Source organism: Chrysochloris asiatica, unplaced genomic scaffold (genome assembly GCF_000296735.1).
Source record: "Chrysochloris asiatica unplaced genomic scaffold, ChrAsi1.0 scaffold00094, whole genome shotgun sequence".
Classification (NCBI taxonomy): domain Eukaryota; kingdom Metazoa; phylum Chordata; class Mammalia; order Afrosoricida; family Chrysochloridae; genus Chrysochloris; species Chrysochloris asiatica.
Genome location: NW_006408612.1, coordinates 11,471,943 through 11,491,844, shown reverse-complemented (window position 1 = coordinate 11,491,844; position 19,902 = coordinate 11,471,943). Strand labels below are relative to the sequence as shown.

Genomic DNA, 19,902 nt, shown 5'->3' with positions numbered 1-19,902 from the left:
AATGGTCTAGAAAAGCATCTTAAATGTAGCCTAATTCAGAGAACATCTTAACTACAACTTCTGTTGATAATGTTAGTAATTAACATCGCTGAAAATTATTACAGTCTTTTCAAATCCATGAAAAAAAATTATTCTACTGCCAATATGAAAGAGACATATTTTATAAATCCTCCTAAGAATGGAGAGAATGCATTGTGCTGATAATAAGTACTGAAAAGAAAATGGTAAAGTACCTTTTAAGGGACAAAGCAGAGCATAAAGTCTCTATTTGAATAAGTAACTAACAAGATAATTGTCACAATGGTATCAAAAATAATGGTCATTCCTTTTACAGAGTCTGAACCCAGGAACTAGCAGAATAAATCTTGGGGACTAAATGGGGAAGCTGAGGAAACTGAATTTTACATTTATCAGAAATGTAGAAGTTACAAGTAATTTTATCCCTATGAAAGATGAACAAAAGTCCCTAAAATGGGTGCTTTAAGCAATGAACTTAGCTGAAGGGGAACACAGCAAAGCAGCAAGAAAAAGCATCTATCTGTACAAAATAGTTTAATTCTTAAAATAATAATAATAAAGATAATGATTTAAAAAAAAAAGAATGCAGCATTGTTCTGTTACAAAGGCTATCTTGGCAAATATGGACAAAGAGAAAGAATATCTTTGTGAATCATTAAAACCAAAACCACAAATCTCCAAGCTTCCTTTTATGTATACTCTCTGTGTCCACCTTATTAAACTCTACAGATACTCCTGGACCTCCTTCTTCTCCAAGAGTCGTAGATACCACCAAGAGAAGCATCAGTTTGGCATGGACCAAGCCCATGTATGATGGTGGTGCTGACATCATAGGATATGTTCTTGAAATGCAAGAAAAAGACACCGATCAATGGTACCGAGTGCATACCAATGCGACCATAAGGAATACTGAATTCACCGTGCCAGACCTTAAAATGGGTCAGAAATATTCTTTCAGAGTTGCTGCTGTAAATGTGAACGGTATGAGTGAATACAGTGAATCAACTGCTGAAATTGAGCCAGTGGAAAGACTAGGTATTTATAACATACACTTCTAGGTGAAGTATTTTCTCATCACACCTGCTTATGAATTAATCAGGTTTTTCTTTTTACTTAAAGAAATACCGGATCTTGAGCTTTCTGAAGATCTAAAGAAGACTGTGACCCTCAGGGCTGGGACCACACTGCGCCTGATGGTGTCCGTATCTGGAAGGCCACCTCCTGTCATTACCTGGAATAAACAGGGCATTGACCTTGCAAGCCGGGCAATTATTGACACCACTGAGAGCTACAGTTTACTCATCGTGGACAAAGTTAATCGGTACGATGCTGGAAAATACACCATTGAAGCTGAAAATCAATCTGGCAAGAAATCAGCAACAGTTCTTGTTAAAGTATATGGTAAGCATTTTTCTTAAAATGGACTATGTTGGGATTAAGGAGTCCCTAGGAAATCCTATTTAGTGTCGCTACGGGTCAGAATCAGCTCTATGGCACTTAACAACAACAACAACAGGTGACACAAATGGTTAAGCACTGAACTATAAGTGGGTATCTTGGGAGATAGGCCTAGTGATCTGCTTCTGAAAAGCCACAGCCTTGAAAACCCCTCCAGGACACAGTTCTACCATAACACACAGGGGATCACTGTGAGTTGGAATCAACTCAACACAAACTAACAACAGCATGCTTGGTGGGAAGTGATTTTCTAAAAATACACACCTCAACTTATGAATGGTCACCTCTCACGAGAGGAACTACATTAATTTTATTTTCTTGAAAAAAAAAAAATCTATGAAATCTATCAGATAGAAAGTGTGGATTTTTAATTCTATTTTTCAGATACTCCTGGTCCCTGTCCTTCAGTGAAAGTTAAGGAAGTATCAAGAGATTCTGTGACTATTACTTGGGAAATTCCCACAATTGATGGTGGAGCTCCAGTCAACAATTACATCATCGAGAAACGTGAAGCTGCCATGAGAGCATTCAAAACAGTAACCACCAAATGCAGCAAAACACTTTACCGAATTTCTGGACTTGTAGAAGGAACCATGTACTATTTTAGAGTGCTTCCAGAAAACATTTATGGCATTGGAGAACCTCGTGAAACATCTGATGCAACTCTAGTCTCAGAAGTGCCTTTGGTGCCTACAAAGCTAGATGTAGTCGATGTCACCAAATCAACTGTTACTCTTGCCTGGGAAAAACCACTCTATGATGGTGGTAGCCGACTCACGGGGTATATTCTTGAAGCCTGCAAAGCTGGCACAGAGCGATGGATGAAGGTTGTCACTCTAAAACCCACAGTGCTGGAGCACACTGTTACTTCCTTAAATGAAGGTGAAGAATACCTATTTAGAGTGAGGGCACAAAATGAAAAAGGTGTGTCAGAACCAAGAGAGATCGTCACAGCTGTGACTGTGCAAGACCTGAGAGGTGTGTACTGGTTCTGGATAATCAAAAAGCAACAGAAATAATAAAGTGAAATAAGGAAAACTTTCAGAATTCATGATACTTTAACATTAGGAATAATTCTTAAGAAAAATATGTCTCATTTCTTTTTTATAGTGTTGCCAACAATTGATCTTTCTACGATGCCTCAAAAGACCATCCATGTCCCAGCTGGCCGACCGATAGAACTGGTGATCCCAATTGCTGGTCGTCCACCTCCTACTGCTTCATGGTTCTTCGATGGCTCCAAACTGAGAGAATCAGAGCGGGTTACAGTTGAAACTCATACTAAAGTCACTAAATTAACCATCCGTGAAACCACTATAAGAGATACAGGGAAATATACACTTGAATTAAAGAATGTAACTGGAACTACTTCAGAGACCATTAAAGTTATCATTCTCGGTAAGGATGTGCGACAAAGATGGAAATAAGTTGTTGGTTTTTATTTGAAGTGAAAGTTAATACCATGGACTTCTTTTTCTCTCATAGATAAGCCTGGTCCACCAACTGGGCCTATCAAGATCGAAGAAATTGATGCTACCTCAGTTACCATTTCCTGGGAACCACCTGAATTGGATGGTGGTGCTCCATTGAGTGGTTATGTAGTAGAACAACGTGATGCTCATCGACCAGGATGGTTGCCAGTTTCTGAATCAGTGACTAGAGCCACATTTAAGTTTACTAGACTCATTGAAGGAAATGAATATGTGTTCCGTGTGGCTGCAACAAATCGCTTCGGAATTGGCTCTTACTTGCAATCTGAAATCATAGAGTGTCGTAGCAGCATCAGTAAGTCCTTGGATACTTTCACCATTCTCCCCATCTCTGATTCTGTATGTCAGCAAAGGAATTTGTAATATGCTCTAATGTATGTTAAAACAGGTCACCAAATGAATTGCAGATTTTGAGGTTTCTAAACATTTTTCTTGGAGGTTTTCAACATTATTAAACTTTTTTGGTTTGTTTAATGTAATCACTCTAAAGAAAGAGAGTAGTGGGGAGAAGGGGAAGGACTGGATGTTTTATAATGTAATTTAAAAAAAATAGTACCTGTTTCATAAATGTTTATAGAATACAAGTAAATCAAAAGTGAAAACACTGGGAAAATAGTCACTGAAGTCTTAGATATCACTAAAGATATCAACTCTTAGCTTCTTATTGCCATATTTTGTTTACTTCCATCTTGCTACAGGTATTCCTGGCCCCCCAGAAACATTACAGATATTTGATGTCTCCCGTGATGGCATGACACTTACTTGGTATCCACCTGAAGATGACGGTGGTTCCCAAGTGACTGGATACATTGTGGAGCGCAAAGAAGTGAGAGCAGATCGATGGGTCCGTGTAAATAAAGTAGCAGTGACAATGACACGGTACCGTTCCACTGGCCTTATTGAAGGTTTAGAATATGAACACCGTGTCACAGCCATTAATGCAAGAGGGACTGGTAAACCAAGCCGTCCTTCCAAACCCATCGTTGCCATGGATCCAATTGGTAAATACATTTTGTTTAAGTGAGGTTTATTGAAGTCTAATTTATATATAATCAATTCCACCCTTTTTAAGTATATAGTTCTAAGCTTCGAAAGATGTCTACTGCTGTGTAAACACCAGCACAATCGAATATAGATTATTTCCATCATGTCAAAAAAATTCCCTTAGATCTCTTCATAATAGTCAATCTCCTCCCACCACCTCAGGCTCTAGCAACCCCTGGTATATAAGAAAGATAAGCTTCTCTTGAATGAGTTTCATTCTCTTCAAAATGGGATTCACAATATATGTCCTGTATTAGTTAAACTTTTGAAACTTCTTAATAGTTCTGAAAGCAGCTTTTGCCTTAATTGCCTATAAAAAAAAAAAAGTAGTGATCACAGAATATATTTAAGACAAAGAAGGAAGCAAGAGCTTTCAGTATTTTTAATTGATAAGAAAAATTTTTATGACTTAAAAAATGAAATTTTTATAAAATAAAATATATTCTAATATCAACAATCCATCTTTCAACAATTTACTGAATTTGTTAGATGCTAGTTGATTTCAACTTTGCAAAAACTTTAACAAGTGCATTGTTGTATTATTCTTATTCAGTTCCTCCAGGAAAGCCACAAAACCCAAGAGTTACAGATACAACAAGGACATCAGTCTCCCTGGCCTGGAGTGTTCCAGAAGATGAAGGAGGATCTAAAGTCACAGGCTACTTAATTGAAATGCAAAAAGTAGATCAACACGAATGGACCAAATGTAACACCACCCCCACCAAGATTCGAGAGTATACTCTAACACATCTACCTCAGGGTGCTGAATACAGATTCCGTGTTCTAGCTTGTAATGCCGGTGGACCTGGGGAGCCTGCAGAGGTACCAGGAACAGTCAAAGTCACTGAAATGCTTGGTAAGACATATGATCATTTGCCTTCTGCGATGACTGCCCTGAAACATTTCCTACCTACTCTGCTCCCTCCCACCAAAACCATTCTAAACTAACTCTGCCTTTCTCCTCCAGAATATCCTGATTATGAACTCGATGAGAGATACCAGGAAGGTATTTCTGTTAGACAAGGTGGAGTTATCAGACTTACCCTACCAATCAAAGGAAAACCATTCCCAATATGTAAATGGACCAAGGAAGGCCAAGATATTAGTAAGCGTGCCATGATTGCAACCTCTGAAACACATACTGAACTTGTGATTAAAGAAGCAGACAGGGATGATTCTGGTACTTATGACCTGGTTCTGGAAAACAAATGTGGCAAGAAGACTGTTTATATCAAGGTCAAGGTGATTGGAAGTCCCAACACTCCAGAAGGGCCACTTGAATATGATGACATACAAGCTCGCTCTGTGAGGGTCAGTTGGAGACCTCCTGCTGATGATGGTGGTGCTGACATTTTAGGCTACATCCTTGAGAGACGAGAAGTACCTAAAGCTGCCTGGTATACCATTGATTCCAGAGTCCGGGGTACATCTCTAGTAGTAAAAGGCCTCAAAGAAAATGTGGAATACCATTTCCGTGTGTCCGCAGAAAATCAGTTTGGCATAAGCAGACCCCTGAAATCTGAGGAACCAGTCATACCCAAAACACCATTGAGTAAGTGTTCTTTCAACCAAAAAATTGTAAAATTCTTTCCATTTCTCTTTTATTTTGAAATGAATGTTATCATTTTACAACATTTGGGACTGTGTTCTAACACATGTGTGTTCTCTACTTGCTATTCCTAGATCCTCCAGAGCCTCCAAGCAATCCTCCAGAAGTACTTGATGTGACAAAGAGTTCTGTTAGCTTGTCCTGGTCCCGACCCAAAGACGATGGTGGTTCTCGTGTCACCGGCTACTACATTGAACGCAAGGAGACATCAACTGACAAGTGGGTCAGACACAATAAAACTCAAATTACCACCACGATGTACACTGTCACTGGCCTTGTGCCTGATGCTGAGTATCAGTTCCGCATCATTGCACAGAACGATGTTGGCCTAAGTGAGACCAGCCCTGCTTCAGAACCAGTTGTGTGCAAAGATCCATTTGGTAAGGAAATGAAGGGCTTTAAATCAAAGAAGCCACCTTTGGTCTTTTTCTTTAATTTCAACAGTAAAATATGTTCCCTTTTTAATTGTTTTTAAATATTTCAGATAAACCAAGCCAACCTGGAGAACTTGAGATTCTTTCAATATCCAAAGATAGTGTCACTCTACAATGGGAGAAACCTGAATGTGATGGTGGCAAAGATATCCTTGGATACTGGGTTGAATACAGACAGTCTGGAGACAGTGCCTGGAAAAAGAGCAACAAGGACCGCATCAAGGACAAGCAGTTCACCATAGGAGGACTGCTGGAAGCTACTGAATATGAATTCAGGGTGTTTGCTGAGAATGAGACTGGACTTAGCAGACCTCGAAGAACTGCTATGTCTATAAAGACTAAGTTAACATGTAAGTAGACTCGTTTTCTGCTTAGGAATTGCAAACGTAACAACATATCGAGACTAATTTGTCCTCTGTACTAAGTAGCTCTCTGGAAAGTTTTATTGGAAAGCAAGTAGTTCAAAAGAAAAGAAATCACTCATTGTGGAATATGTATATACAGGCCATAGTTGATAAGTTGCAGTATACGGAACACATTCTTGGAAAAATGTCTCCCCCTAATGCAATGGTCATCATATACTTCTTAATAAGATTTGAAGGGTCAACAAATGTACCCCATTTGAATGAAACTAAGTAAGGGCAAGGATACTACAGATTTACAGAAAGAACTCGTATTTCCCTAAAACCCAACGTCATTGTTGTTAAGAGCTGTCGAGTTGATTCTGACCCATAGCAACCCTATATAGGGTTTCCAAGGAGTGGTTGGTGAGCTTGAACTGCTGACCTTACAGATCAAACCAACTTTTCAGTCCAGTGCATTAACCCACAGTGCCAATACTCACATACTACTAATGACCTCTCAGTCATAGAGAAAATTCCTTTCTAAAAAATGATTCAAAGATGTGCTTATTGAAATCTATTTTTCATACAACTAGGAAAATCACTAGAGGAGATTTTAAGAATTAGACTCATATGTAAATCATGATATCTAACTCCTGGTATGGCACTGTAGGATCAGCACTGGACTGCGAACTACAAGGTTGGCAGTTCAAACCCACCAGCAGCTCCTTGGAAACCCTATACGGGGTAGCTATGAGTCAGAACTGACACAACAGTACTTAACAGCAACAACAATAAAGTGTTAGTCACTAGAATAAATTCACTCCTGATATACAAAGAAAGAGAATTCTGCAGTAACAACAATACATTTAATGTTATCTTTCTTAATGTTTCAGCTGGAGAGGCCCCAGGAGTACGTAAAGAAATGAATGATGTTACCACCAAATTGGGTGAAGCTGCTCAACTCACTTGCCAGATTGTTGGAAGGCCCCTCCCTGACATTAAATGGTATCGGTTTGGTAAGGAGCTCGTACAAAGCAGGAAATATAAAATGTCTTCAGATGGGCGTACACATACTTTGACAGTAATGACAGAGGAACAAGAAGATGAAGGTGTCTATACCTGCATTGCTACCAATGAGGTTGGAGAAGTAGAAACCAGCAGTAAGCTTCTCCTGCAAGCAACACCTCAATTCCATCCTGGTTACCCACTAAAAGAGAAATATTACGGGGCTGTAGGTTCTACCCTTAGACTTCATGTTATGTACATCGGTCGTCCAGTACCTGCTATCACTTGGTTCCACGGCCAGAAACTTTTGCAAAACTCAGAAAATATTACTATTGAAAACACTGAGCACTATACTCATCTTGTCATGAAGAATGTCCAACATAAGACCCATGCTGGCAAATACAAAGTACAGCTCAGCAATGCCTTTGGAACCGTGGATGCAACTCTTGACGTGGAAATACAAGGTATCTTCTAACCCATTTCAATGTTTTATATTTTTAAGACAAAAAGCTTTCCTAGGAAGCACACCATGAAAATCACTACAATTGTCTCTTTCTCCAACAGATAAACCAGACAAACCTACAGGACCGATTGTGATCGAAGCTCTATTGAAGAATTCTGCTGTGATCAGCTGGAAACCACCTGCAGATGATGGAGGCTCTTGGATCACCAATTACGTGGTGGAGAAATGTGAGGCCAAAGAAGGGGCTGAATGGAAACTGGTATCTTCCGCCATCTCAGTGACAACGTGTAGAATTGTGAACCTCACAGAAAATGCTGGCTATTATTTCCGGGTTTCAGCCCAGAACACTTTTGGTATCAGCGAGCCTTTAGAAGTCTCATCAGTTGTGATCATTAAGAGTCCATTTGGTGAGTGTAACCTGATTTCATTAACTCCATATACTAAAAGCCATCTCCACAGAAAACGCTCTTTTAATAGAAATACATTTTATAAGGAAATACCAGATTCAGAAAAAATCCAAATGCCTCTTCTCACACCTTAATCAAAGTTTTACATATTTCAAATGGGTGTATTCCCTATCTTCTTATTTAAAAAGGAGCTTTTGTGGGGCTAAATTTCTTAGCATAAAATAATAGCTCTTTTTAACAGAACTTTGGGCTTATCACATTCTAGTTTTAAATAAGGTTTTGTTTTTGTTTTTACTGTTCATTATGTTTGGATGAGAGTTTACAAAGTGAATTAGCATTCTATTCAACAATTCATACACATTTTATTGCATGGCATTAACTGGAATCCCAATAATGTAACAACACTCTTCCCACTTTTTAATAAAGCTGTTTCACCTCCTGACTCAAACCTTTTTTTTTTTTTTTTTAATAGAAAAACCAAGTGCTCCTGGCAAACCAAATATTACAGCTCTCACAAAGGATTCCTGTGTTGTGTCTTGGAAGCCACCCCCCAGTGATGGGGGTGCAAAGATTAGGAATTACTACCTTGAGAAGCGTGAGAAGAAGCAGAACAAGTGGATTGCTGTGACAACAGAAGAAATCCGAGAAACCGTCTTTTCAGTGCAAAACCTTATTGAAGGTCTTGAATATGAGTTCCGTGTGAAATGTGAAAACCTAGGTGGGGAAAGTGAATGGAGTGAAATATCAGAACCTGTCACTCCTAAATCTGATGTCCCAATTCAGGCGCCACACTTTAAAGAGGAACTGAGAAATCTAAATGTCAGGTATCAGAGCAATGCTACATTGGTCTGTAAAGTGACTGGTCATCCAAAGCCTGTTGTGAAATGGTACAGACAAGGCAAAGAAATTATTGCCGATGGATTAAAGTATAGGATTCAAGAGTTTAAGGGTGGCTACCACCAGCTCATCATTGCAAGTGTCACAGATGATGATGCCACAGTTTACCAAGTTAGAGCTACCAACCAAGGAGGATCTGTGTCTGGCACTGCCTCCTTAGAAGTGGAAGGTAAGAACATATTGGAAAACATAAATTTGGTGCTGGATAACATGCTAATTTGGGAAGGGAGGGCTGGACTTAAATAGATATTATTTGTTGTTGCTAAACAATACCTTTTCTTCTTTTATTCTGATACAGTTCCAGCCAAGATACATTTGCCTAAAACTCTTGAAGGCATGGGTGCAGTCCATGCTCTCCGAGGTGAGGTGCTCAGCATCAAGATCCCATTCAGTGGCAAACCAGATCCTGTGATCACCTGGCAGAAAGGACAAGATCTCATCGATAATAATGGCCACTACCAAGTTATTGTCACAAGATCCTTCACATCACTTGTTTTCCTCAATGGAGTGGAGAGAAAAGATGCTGGTTTCTATGTGGTCTGTGCTAAAAACAGATTTGGAATAGATCAGAAGACCGTTGAACTGGACGTAGCCGATGTTCCTGACCCACCCAGAGGAGTCAAAGTTAGTGATGTATCAAGAGATTCTGTCAACTTAACATGGACCGAGCCAGCTTCTGATGGTGGCAGCAAAATCACCAACTATATTGTTGAAAAATGTGCAACTACTGCAGAGCGATGGCTCCGTGTAGGACAGGCTCGAGAAACACGGTATACTGTGATCAACTTATTTGGAAAAACGAGTTACCAATTCCGTGTAATTGCTGAGAATAAATTTGGCCTGAGCAAGCCTTCTGAGCCTTCAGAACCAACTATAACCAAAGAAGATAAGAACAGAGCCATGAACTATGATGAAGAGGTAGATGAAACCAGAGAAGTTTCTATGACAAAAGCATCTCACTCTTCAACCAAGGAACTCTATGATAAATACATGATTGCGGAAGATCTCGGACGTGGACAGTTTGGAATTGTTCACCGTTGTGTTGAAACATCCTCAAAGAAGACATACATGGCCAAATTTGTTAAGGTCAAAGGGACAGATCAGGTTTTGGTGAAGAAAGAAATTTCCATTCTAAATATTGCCAGACACAGAAACATTTTGTATCTCCATGAATCCTTTGAAAGCATGGAAGAATTAGTTATGATCTTTGAGTTTATATCAGGACTTGACATATTTGAGCGCATTAACACAAGCGCTTTTGAACTTAATGAAAGAGAAATTGTTAGCTATGTCCGCCAGGTCTGTGAAGCACTTGACTTCTTACACAGTCATAACATTGGACACTTTGACATTAGGCCAGAAAATATCATCTACCAGACAAGAAGAAGCTCTACCATTAAAATCATAGAATTTGGTCAAGCCCGTCAGCTGAAGCCAGGGGACAACTTTAGGCTTCTGTTTTCTGCTCCTGAATACTATGCACCTGAAGTCCACCAGCATGATGTTGTCAGCACAGCCACAGACATGTGGTCACTTGGAACCTTGGTATATGTACTGTTGAGTGGTATCAACCCATTCTTGGCTGAAACTAACCAACAGATGATTGAGAATATCATGAGTGCTGAATATTCGTTTGATGAAGAAGCATTCAAAGACATTAGCCTTGAAGCCATGGATTTTGTTGACCGGTTGCTAGTGAAAGAGAGAAAATCACGCATGACAGCTTCTGAGGCACTCCAGCACTCATGGCTGAAGCAGAAGACAGAAAACATCAGTACGAAAGTTATCAGAACATTAAAACACCGGCGGTACTACCACACTCTGATCAAGAAAGACCTGAACATGGTTGTGTCAGCAGCCCGAATATCCTGCGGTGGTGCAATTCGATCTCAGAAAGGAATGAGTGTTGCTAAAGTTAAAGTTGCCTCCATCGAAATTGGCCCAATTTCTGGGCAGATAATGCATGCAGTTGGAGAAGAAGGAGGATATGTCAAATATGTATGCAAAATTGAAAATTATGATCAGTCTACCCAAGTGACATGGTACTTCGGTGTCAGACAGCTAGAGAACAGTGAGAAATATGAGATCACCTATGAAGATGGACTGGCCACAATGTACGTCAAAGACATTACCAAATTTGATGATGGTACCTACAGATGCAAAGTAGTCAATGATTACGGTGAAGACAGCTCTTATGCAGAGCTGTTTGTTAAAGGTGTCAGAGAAGTTTATGACTACTATTATCGTAGAACCACAAAGAGAATTAAGCGCAGAACAGATGCAATGAGACTCCTGGAGCAGCCACCAGAATTTACCCTGCCTCTCTATAACAAAACAGCTTACGTGGGTGAAAATGTTCGGTTCGGAGTAACCATAACTGTCCACCCAGAGCCTCGTGTAACATGGTATAAATCAGGCCAGAAAATCAAACCAGGTGATGATGACAAGAAGTATACATTTGAGACTGACAAGGGTCTTTACCAATTAACCATCAACAATGTGACTACAGATGATGATGCTGAGTATACAGTTGTGGCAAGGAACAAATATGGTGAAGACAGCTGTAAAGCAAAGCTGACTGTAACCCCACATCCACCTCCATCAGATACAACCTTAAGACCCATGTTCAAACGGTTACTGGCAAATGCAGAATGCCAAGAAGGTCACAGTGTCTGCTTTGAGATCAGAGTGTCTGGCATCCCTCCACCAACATTAAAATGGGAGAAAGATGGGAAGCCACTGTCCCTTGGGCCTAACATTGAAATTCTCCATGAAGGCTTGGATTATTATGCTCTGCACATCAGAGATACTTTACCTGAAGACACGGGTTATTACAGAGTCACTGCCACAAACACAGCTGGCTCCACCAGCTGCCAAGCTCACCTGAAAGTGGAACGCTTGAGGTATGTCAAGCAAGAATTCAAGAGCAAAGAGGAGCGTGAACGACATGTACAAAAACAAATTGATAAGACACTAAGAATGGCTGAAATTCTTTCTGGGACTGAAACTGTGCCACTGACACAGGTAGCCCAAGAGGCTCTAAGAGAAGCTGCCATCCTTTACAAACCAGCTGTAAGCACCAAGACTGTAAAAGGAGAATTTAAACTTGAGCAAGAAGAAAAGAAGGAGGAAAGAAAATTCCGAATGCCATATGAAGTGCCTCAGTCACGCAGGTACAAACGGACTACCATAGAAGAAGACCAACACATTAAGCAGTTCGTGCCCATGTCTGACATGAAATGGTATAAGAAGATACGTGATCAATATGAAATGCCTGGGAAAATTGATAGAGTTGTACAGAAAAGACCCAAACGCATCCGCCTCTCAAGATGGGAGCAGTTCTATGTAACACCTCTTCCACGCATTACAGATCAATACAGACCTAGATGGCGTATTCCCAAACTGACCCAAGATGATCTTGAAATGGTGAGACCAGCCCGTCGGCGTACACCTTCTCCTGATTATGACTTTTATTACAGACCTAGGAGACGTTCTCTTGGTGACATGTCAGATGAAGAACTACTCCTTCCCATTGATGACTACTTAGCAATGAAAAGAACAGAGGAAGAGAGGCTGCGTCTTGAAGAAGAGCTCGAATTAGGCTTTTCGGCTTCACCCCCAAGCCGCAGCCCTCCACGCTTTGAGCTTTCTAGTCTCCGTTACTCTTCACCACAAACTCACGTAAAGGTGGAGGAAACAAGAAAAGACTTCAGATATTCAACCTATCACATTCCAGCTAAGGCTGACACTAGTACAAGTTATGCAGAGCTGCGGGAACGCCATGCCCTGGCCTCATATAGGCAGCCAAAACAACGGCAAAGAATCATGGCTGAGAAAGAAGATGAAGAATTGCTTCGTCCAGTTACAACCATCCAGCGTCTCTCAGAATACAAAAGTGAACTTGACCACATGTCAAAACATGAGAAATCTAAAAAGAAATCAAGACGACAGAGAGAAGTAACAGAAATAACAGAAATTGAGGAAGAGTATGAAATCTCAAAGCGTGCTCAAAGAGAATCATCTTCATCTGTGTCTAGACTACTGAGACGAAGGCGTTCCCTGTCTCCGACCTACATTGAATTAATGAGGCCAGTGTCTGAATTGATCCGAACACGTCCACAACCCACTGAAGAATATGAAGAGGACACAGAAAGAAGGTCCCCTACTCCAGAAAGAACGCGCCCACGTTCCCCTAGCCCCGTGTCTAGTGAGAGATCACTCTCCAGATTTGAAAGGTCTGCGAGATTTGATATCTTCTCCAGATATGAGTCCATGAAAGCAGCTCTAAAAACTCAGAAGACATCAGAAAGGCAGTATGAAGTTTTGAGTCAACAGCCTTTTACACTAGACCACTCTCCTCGAATCACATTGAGAATGCGCTCTCACAGGGTACCGTGTGGCCAAAATACACATTTTATCATGAACGTTCAGTCTAAGCCAACTGCTGAGGTTAAATGGTTCCACAATGGTGTAGAACTCCAAGAGAGCAATAAGATTCATTACACCAACACAAGTGGGGTCCTTACCCTGGAAATTCTGGACTGTGATAAAGATGACAGTGGAACATACCGTGCCGTGTGCACCAACTATAAAGGTGAAGCTTCTGACTATGCAACCTTGGATGTAACAGGAGGAGATTATACCACCTATGCTTCCCGGCGCAGAGACGAAGATGTCCCCAGATCTATTTTCCCTGAGTTGACTAAAACTGAGGCATATGCAGCTTCATCGTTTAAGAGAACATCTGAGATGGAAGCTTCTTCTTCAGTCAGGGAAGTAAAATCACAGATGACAGAGACACGGGAAAGTCTCTCATCATATGAACACTATGCAGCTGCAGAAATGAAGAGCACTGCACTAGAAGAAAAGTCACTAGAAGACACATCCATGCACAGAAAGATTAAAATGACTTTGGCAGCAAGAATTCTAACAAAGCCAAGGTCCCTAACTGTATATGAAGGGGAGTCTGCAAGATTTTCTTGTGATACGGATGGTGAGCCAATACCCACTGTTAAGTGGCTGCGTGGAGGACAAGTAATGAGTGCTTCTACCCGCCACCAAGTGACCACCACTAAGTACAAATCGACATTTGAGATCTCTTCAGTCCAGGCTTCCGACGAGGGCAACTACAGCGTGGTGGTAGAAAACAGTGAAGGGAGACAAGAAGCACAGTTTACTTTGACTATTCAAAAGGCCAGGGTCCCTGAAAAGGCTGTTACATCACCACCAAGAGTCAAATCCCCAGAACCTCGGGTGAAATCTCCAGAAGCCATTAAGTCTCCAAAACGAGTCAAGTCCCCGGAACCAGAGACTTCTCATCCAAAAGCCACATCACCCACAGAGACAAAACCCACACCAACAGATAAAATTCAGCAGCTCCCAGTCTCTGCCCCACCAAAGATAACTCAGTCTTTGAAAGCTGAAGCTTCTAAAGATATTGCAAAGTTGTCCTGTGCAGTGGAAAGTAGTGTCTTGTGCGCAAAAGAAGTTGTCTGGTATAAAGATGGCAAGAAGCTGAAGGAGAACGGGCATTTCCAGTTTCATTACTCAGCAGATGGTACCTATGAGCTCAAAATCCATAACCTTACAGAATCTGATTGTGGAGAATATGTTTGTGAGATTTCTAGTGAAGGTGGAACTTCCAAAACGAACTTCCAGTTTGTGGGCCAAGCTTTTAAGAGCATCCATGAGAAGGTTTCAAGCATTTCAGAAACCAAGAAATCAACAGAAACCAAGAAAACTGAACCAAAACCTCCTGAACCAGTTTCCTCAAAACCAGTCATTGTGGCTGGGCTGCAAGATACAACTGTTTCTTCAGAAAGTATTGTTAACTTTGTAGTGAAAGCTACTGGAGAACCCTGGCCCACTGCCATCTGGACAAAGGATGGAAAGGTAAACATGTCTTAAGTTTTATCTTTAAAAAAAATAAATAAAACTCCTTCCCTCATCTTCATCTCCCAAACAAAATTTAAAGGTAAATTACCTTTTTAAAAAAAATCATATCCCTTATATTCTGCAGGCTATTACACAAGGAGGTAAATACAAACTCTCCGAAGACAAAGAAGGATTCGTTTTAATAATACAAAAGACTGATACTTCTGACAGCGGGCTTTATAACTGTACAGTAACAAATTCAGCTGGATCTGTGTCTTCTAGCTGCAGATTAACAATAAAAGGTAGGTTGGCTTTTGTTCTTACAGCATGTTCAGAAAACAATATTGAGGAAACATTTTTAAGCACAACCTTTCCAATTAAACACACAGAAAAAACATTAAAACTTTTCCAACTTCCAGGTTTTTTGTATGCAAATATAGAACATGCATATTTGAAATTAGGATTATTTCCATTAGTGTTGTTGTTGTTATGTACCAGAGTCCGTTCCAACCTACAGAAACCCTGTATAGGGTTTCCAAGGAGCGGCTGGTGAGCTTGAACCACTGACCTTGTGGTTCAAATTACTTTGCAGTCCAGTACATTAACCCACAGCATCACACCAAGACTCCAAAAGTATTTATTAAGTACCTAATTGTATGTTGTTGTTGTTGTTGTTATGTGCCATGGAGTTGATTCCAACTCACAGCGACCCTGTACAGGGTTTCTGAGGCTGTAAAGGTGCTCTGGTAGCGTAGTGGTTACGAATCAGGCTGCTAACCTCAAGGTCAGCAGTTTGAAACTATCAGCTGTTCCGCGGGAGAAAGATGAGGCTTTCTGGTCCTGTGAAGATTTGCAGCCTCGGAAGCCCTGTGCAGGATCACTATGATTCGAAACCGACTCCACGGTGCATAACAACAACAACATGTATGTAATATTAGATAAAATTCTGTAGAGCCAGCCCTTGCGCCTAGAAATGTCTAAGAATAAAGACAGATATGTATACAAAATAGTTCTCTTCCCTAAACTTTCACTCTTTCAATTTTCTAAGCAGAATTAAGTTAATGAAAGACTTATATCACTTTCCCCTGCTAAAACTAGTTTGCTTTCATATCAATCATCTAAAATATATTTTTTATTAATCTAAATCCATACATTTCCTACATTTTTTAGCCATTCTTTTCAAGGCTTCCACACTCCCTCTTCCTTAAATCATATGAATTGTCTTCAAAATCTGAACCTGAACTCAGTTTAGGCTATGGAGTCAGAACCGTGATCTCTCATGTATGACAGTTTCCCGAGATCTGGGCTGAGAAAAAATTAGGTATTATCCACACTGTTGTTGTTGTTGCTAAGTGCTAGTGAGTTAATTCCAATTAATAGCGACCCTGTACAGGATTTCTGAGGAGCAGTTGATGGGTTTGAACCACCAACCCTATGGATTGCAGCCCAGTGCTTATCCTACAGTGTCACACTAGGAGTCTACCCACATTATATACATAAGTAAACTTTTTTTTCTCTCTGTGTATGACTTATTCACATGTAGAATCTCCAAAATAGTAAAAGGCGGGACCTCTTTCCATTAAGTTTGCCTTATAGAGGTTTTCTTTTTCAGCTGCAAAAGACTCTGAGGCACAGAAAGTGTCTACACAAAAGACATCCGAGATTACATCTCAGAAAAAAGCAGTTGTCCAAGAGGAAAAGGCATCTGTCAAAAAGGAAACTGCCCAAAAAGCCCTAATTGCTGAAGAAACCAAGATGTCAGAGGTGAAATCTCAAGAAAAGGTAGCCCTCAAAGAGGAAGCCTCAAAACTCCTGATTTCTGAAGAAGTCAAGAAATCAGAAGCAACCTCCCTGGAAAAATCCATTGTTCATGAAGAAATCACTAAAGCATCACAGGCATCCGAAGAAATCACAACTCATGCTGAGATTAAAGCATCTTCTTCTCAGATGAGCATCTCTGATGGTCAAAAAGTAACGTTAAAAGCCAATATTGCTGGTGCCACTGATGTGAAATGGGTACTGAATGGAAGAGAGCTCACTAACTCGGAGGAGTACAGATATGGCATCTCAGGCAATGATCACACCCTAACCATCAAGCAAGCCAGCCACAAAGATGAGGGGATCCTGACCTGCATAGGGAAGACCAGTCAAGGCATCATCAAATGCCAGTTTGATATGGCTCTGAGCAAAGACCTCTCAGATGCTCCAGCCTTCATCACCCAGCCCAGATCTCAGAATGCTAATGAGGGACAAAACGTTCGCTTTTCTTGTGAAATCAGTGGTGACCCATCCCCTGAAATCGAATGGCTTAAAGACAACGTACCAGTAAGTTTAATACAATTATTAAAGACAATTTAAATACCACACTGCTTCCTAAAGAAACACTTCTTTTCTCTTTATAGATTTCTATTTCTTCAGATGTCAGTGTAAGTCGCTCCAGAAATGTATATTCTCTTGAAATCCGAAATGCATCAGTAAGCGACAGTGGAAAGTACACAATTAAGGCCAAAAATTTCCGGGGCCAGTGTTCAGCTACAGCTTCGTTAATGATCCTTCGTAAGTCCATCTTTGTCATGCTCCCTCCTTAGTTAAGGTCTTTAGGTGGTTTTGGTTTTTGCCTTTTTCCTCAGGGCACAGCAAACTCAGAAATCTGGTTAAATTATGTATGTAAGAAAAGAAGCACTAGCATCCTGTGTGAATTCATCCTTATGGTCAATGCTTATTTACAACTAAACAGAGCCTTGGATAAGTTAAATTTTAAAGTAAAATGCTATCAACTGCCTTATGATTAGATCTGTTTTCAGAATGCACAATATGTAATTTGTTTCCTGTGTGATTACTCATTTTTTCCCCGGTGATTCCTAGCACCTGCATGTAATATAATGACAGAAATGTAAGGATTCATTTCTGGAGACACTGAGCTAGCTCTTGACAAATGTATGTATATAAATGTATTTGCTTATGCTTCAACAGCCAATTTGATTATGTTTCCATGTGTGTGTGTTTACATTTTCTATTTCTGTATGTCATTTAATGACTTTCTTTCTGTAAGTCATATAATGTCAGATGTCATCAATTAACCAGATGTCATTGATGTTCACTGTGTCTCTGCTATGCTCCACAGCTCTACTGGAAGAACCTTCCAGAGAGGTAGTATTGAGGACAAGTGATGACACAAACTTGCAAGGAAGCTTCTCATCTCAGTCAGTCAAAATGTCTGCCTCTAAGCAGGAGGCTTCCTTCAGCAGTTTCAGCAGCAGCAGTGCTAGCAGCTTGAGTGAAATGAAGTTTGCAAGCATGTCTGCCCAAAGCATGTCCTCCATGCAAGAGTCCTTTTTACAAATGAGTTCCAGCAGTTTTATGGGACAAGCTAGTATGACACAACAACGGGAGAGCTCAACTAGTAAAATGCTTAAAGCAGACATAAGAGGTGAGCAATCAAATTACTGGTAGAGCTAGTTAAGTCTAGTAGCACGGTGTAGTCGTTATTATTTACAATTCAGTAGAAACAAAACCATTCTTTTTTCGGTGATCCTAAAACTTTTTGTTGTTGTTCACAAAGGAATTCCACCTAAAATTGAAGCTCTTCCCCCTGATATCAGCATTGATGAAGGCAAAGTTCTAACAGTAGCCTGTGCATTTACGGGTGAGCCTACCCCTGAAATAACATGGTCCTGTGGTGGAAGAAAAATTCAAAATCAAGAACAACAAGGAAGATTCCATATTGAAAACACAGATGACCTGACCACTCTGATCATCATGGATGTACAGAAACAAGATGGTGGACTTTATACCCTAAGCTTAGGCAATGAATTTGGGTCTGACTCTGCCACTGTGAATATAAATGTTCGATCCATATAAGAGGGCCTGTGCCCTCACATTTACACACATGTTCTTAACTTTTCACAAACAATCCACATGGACTAATCTTTCTGATCTGTAAATATATATTTAAAAAAAAGTTTTTTATCAACCTAAATGAGTAACAATTCAAAAATGTGCATTTCTGTCTTTTCGTAATGATTGACCCAAGATTTTGCTAGTGACATGTACATACTGTATTTAGCCGGATCAACGGTTATAAAGTTTTGTACCATTTATTTTATGACATTTTACAATGTAACTTGAAACTAACAGTTGGTAGGAGAAAGTTTCTTATGGAACGAATACCCTGCTCAACACTTAATCAATCTTTGTGCCTCAACATAATGTTGATGTCTAAGTATGCCTCAATGGGTCGAGAATTCCCCATTGAAGATATTTCCACCTAAAAGAGGATGTTGTGCACATCACCGATATGTGCACCAATACCTACTGAATCAGAAATGTAAGGCGTTGGTGATGTTTACATCTACCCTCCTGTAGGCAACACTTTAACGTCTTACATTCTCTCTGATAATGTCACACTCAAAATTATCATGACTTATATTATTACCAGAGCAAAGTGTAACGGCCAACACTTTGTTCGCCCATTTTACACTGTCTCTGACATAGAGAGTGCCTGGATAGCTTGGAAAAGTAACATCTCCTGGCCATCCCCTCATTTAACCAAGCTATTCAAGTATTCCTATGCCTGAGCAGTGCCAATTCTTGAAGGTCCTGGGGTGCAGCCAATTGCCTTTGTGTGGTAGCTCTAAATTTAAATGACACCTGAAAAACCAGGGCAACTAAGCAATGAGCCACAGCAAGAAATGAATGAACAACAACATAACGCTACTGTTATAACACTATTGCTAACTGCCCAAACATTAATTTGATGTAGTTCTTTCATGCAGGAATAAATTCAATTGTTAGTTGTAATTGTTGGACCTTCTTGAAATAGTGAGAACAAAATAAAGCAAGCTATCTGCACCTCAAAA

At 40.2% G+C, this 19,902-nt stretch overlaps 1 protein-coding gene across 1 annotated transcript in view; it reads left to right on the top strand.

Moving 5' to 3' along the window:
* LOC102841613 (titin-like) overlaps positions 1–19,902 on the top strand; it is a 305,333-nt gene extending 285,431 nt beyond the window's left edge. Inside the window, exons 328-346 of the mRNA XM_006866702.1 lie at positions 748–1,053; positions 1,138–1,419; positions 1,861–2,454; positions 2,587–2,874; positions 2,962–3,261; positions 3,665–3,967; positions 4,564–4,866; positions 4,978–5,562; positions 5,694–5,999; positions 6,104–6,403; positions 7,291–7,866; positions 7,967–8,272; positions 8,745–9,338; positions 9,468–15,061; positions 15,189–15,345; positions 16,656–17,368; positions 17,446–17,599; positions 18,168–18,473; positions 18,606–19,902. Coding sequence (XP_006866764.1) covers positions 748–1,053; positions 1,138–1,419; positions 1,861–2,454; positions 2,587–2,874; positions 2,962–3,261; positions 3,665–3,967; positions 4,564–4,866; positions 4,978–5,562; positions 5,694–5,999; positions 6,104–6,403; positions 7,291–7,866; positions 7,967–8,272; positions 8,745–9,338; positions 9,468–15,061; positions 15,189–15,345; positions 16,656–17,368; positions 17,446–17,599; positions 18,168–18,473; positions 18,606–18,904 — 12,266 coding nt within the window. The 3' untranslated portion in view covers positions 18,905–19,902. The remainder of the gene's footprint in view (positions 1–747; positions 1,054–1,137; positions 1,420–1,860; positions 2,455–2,586; positions 2,875–2,961; positions 3,262–3,664; positions 3,968–4,563; positions 4,867–4,977; positions 5,563–5,693; positions 6,000–6,103; positions 6,404–7,290; positions 7,867–7,966; positions 8,273–8,744; positions 9,339–9,467; positions 15,062–15,188; positions 15,346–16,655; positions 17,369–17,445; positions 17,600–18,167; positions 18,474–18,605) is intronic.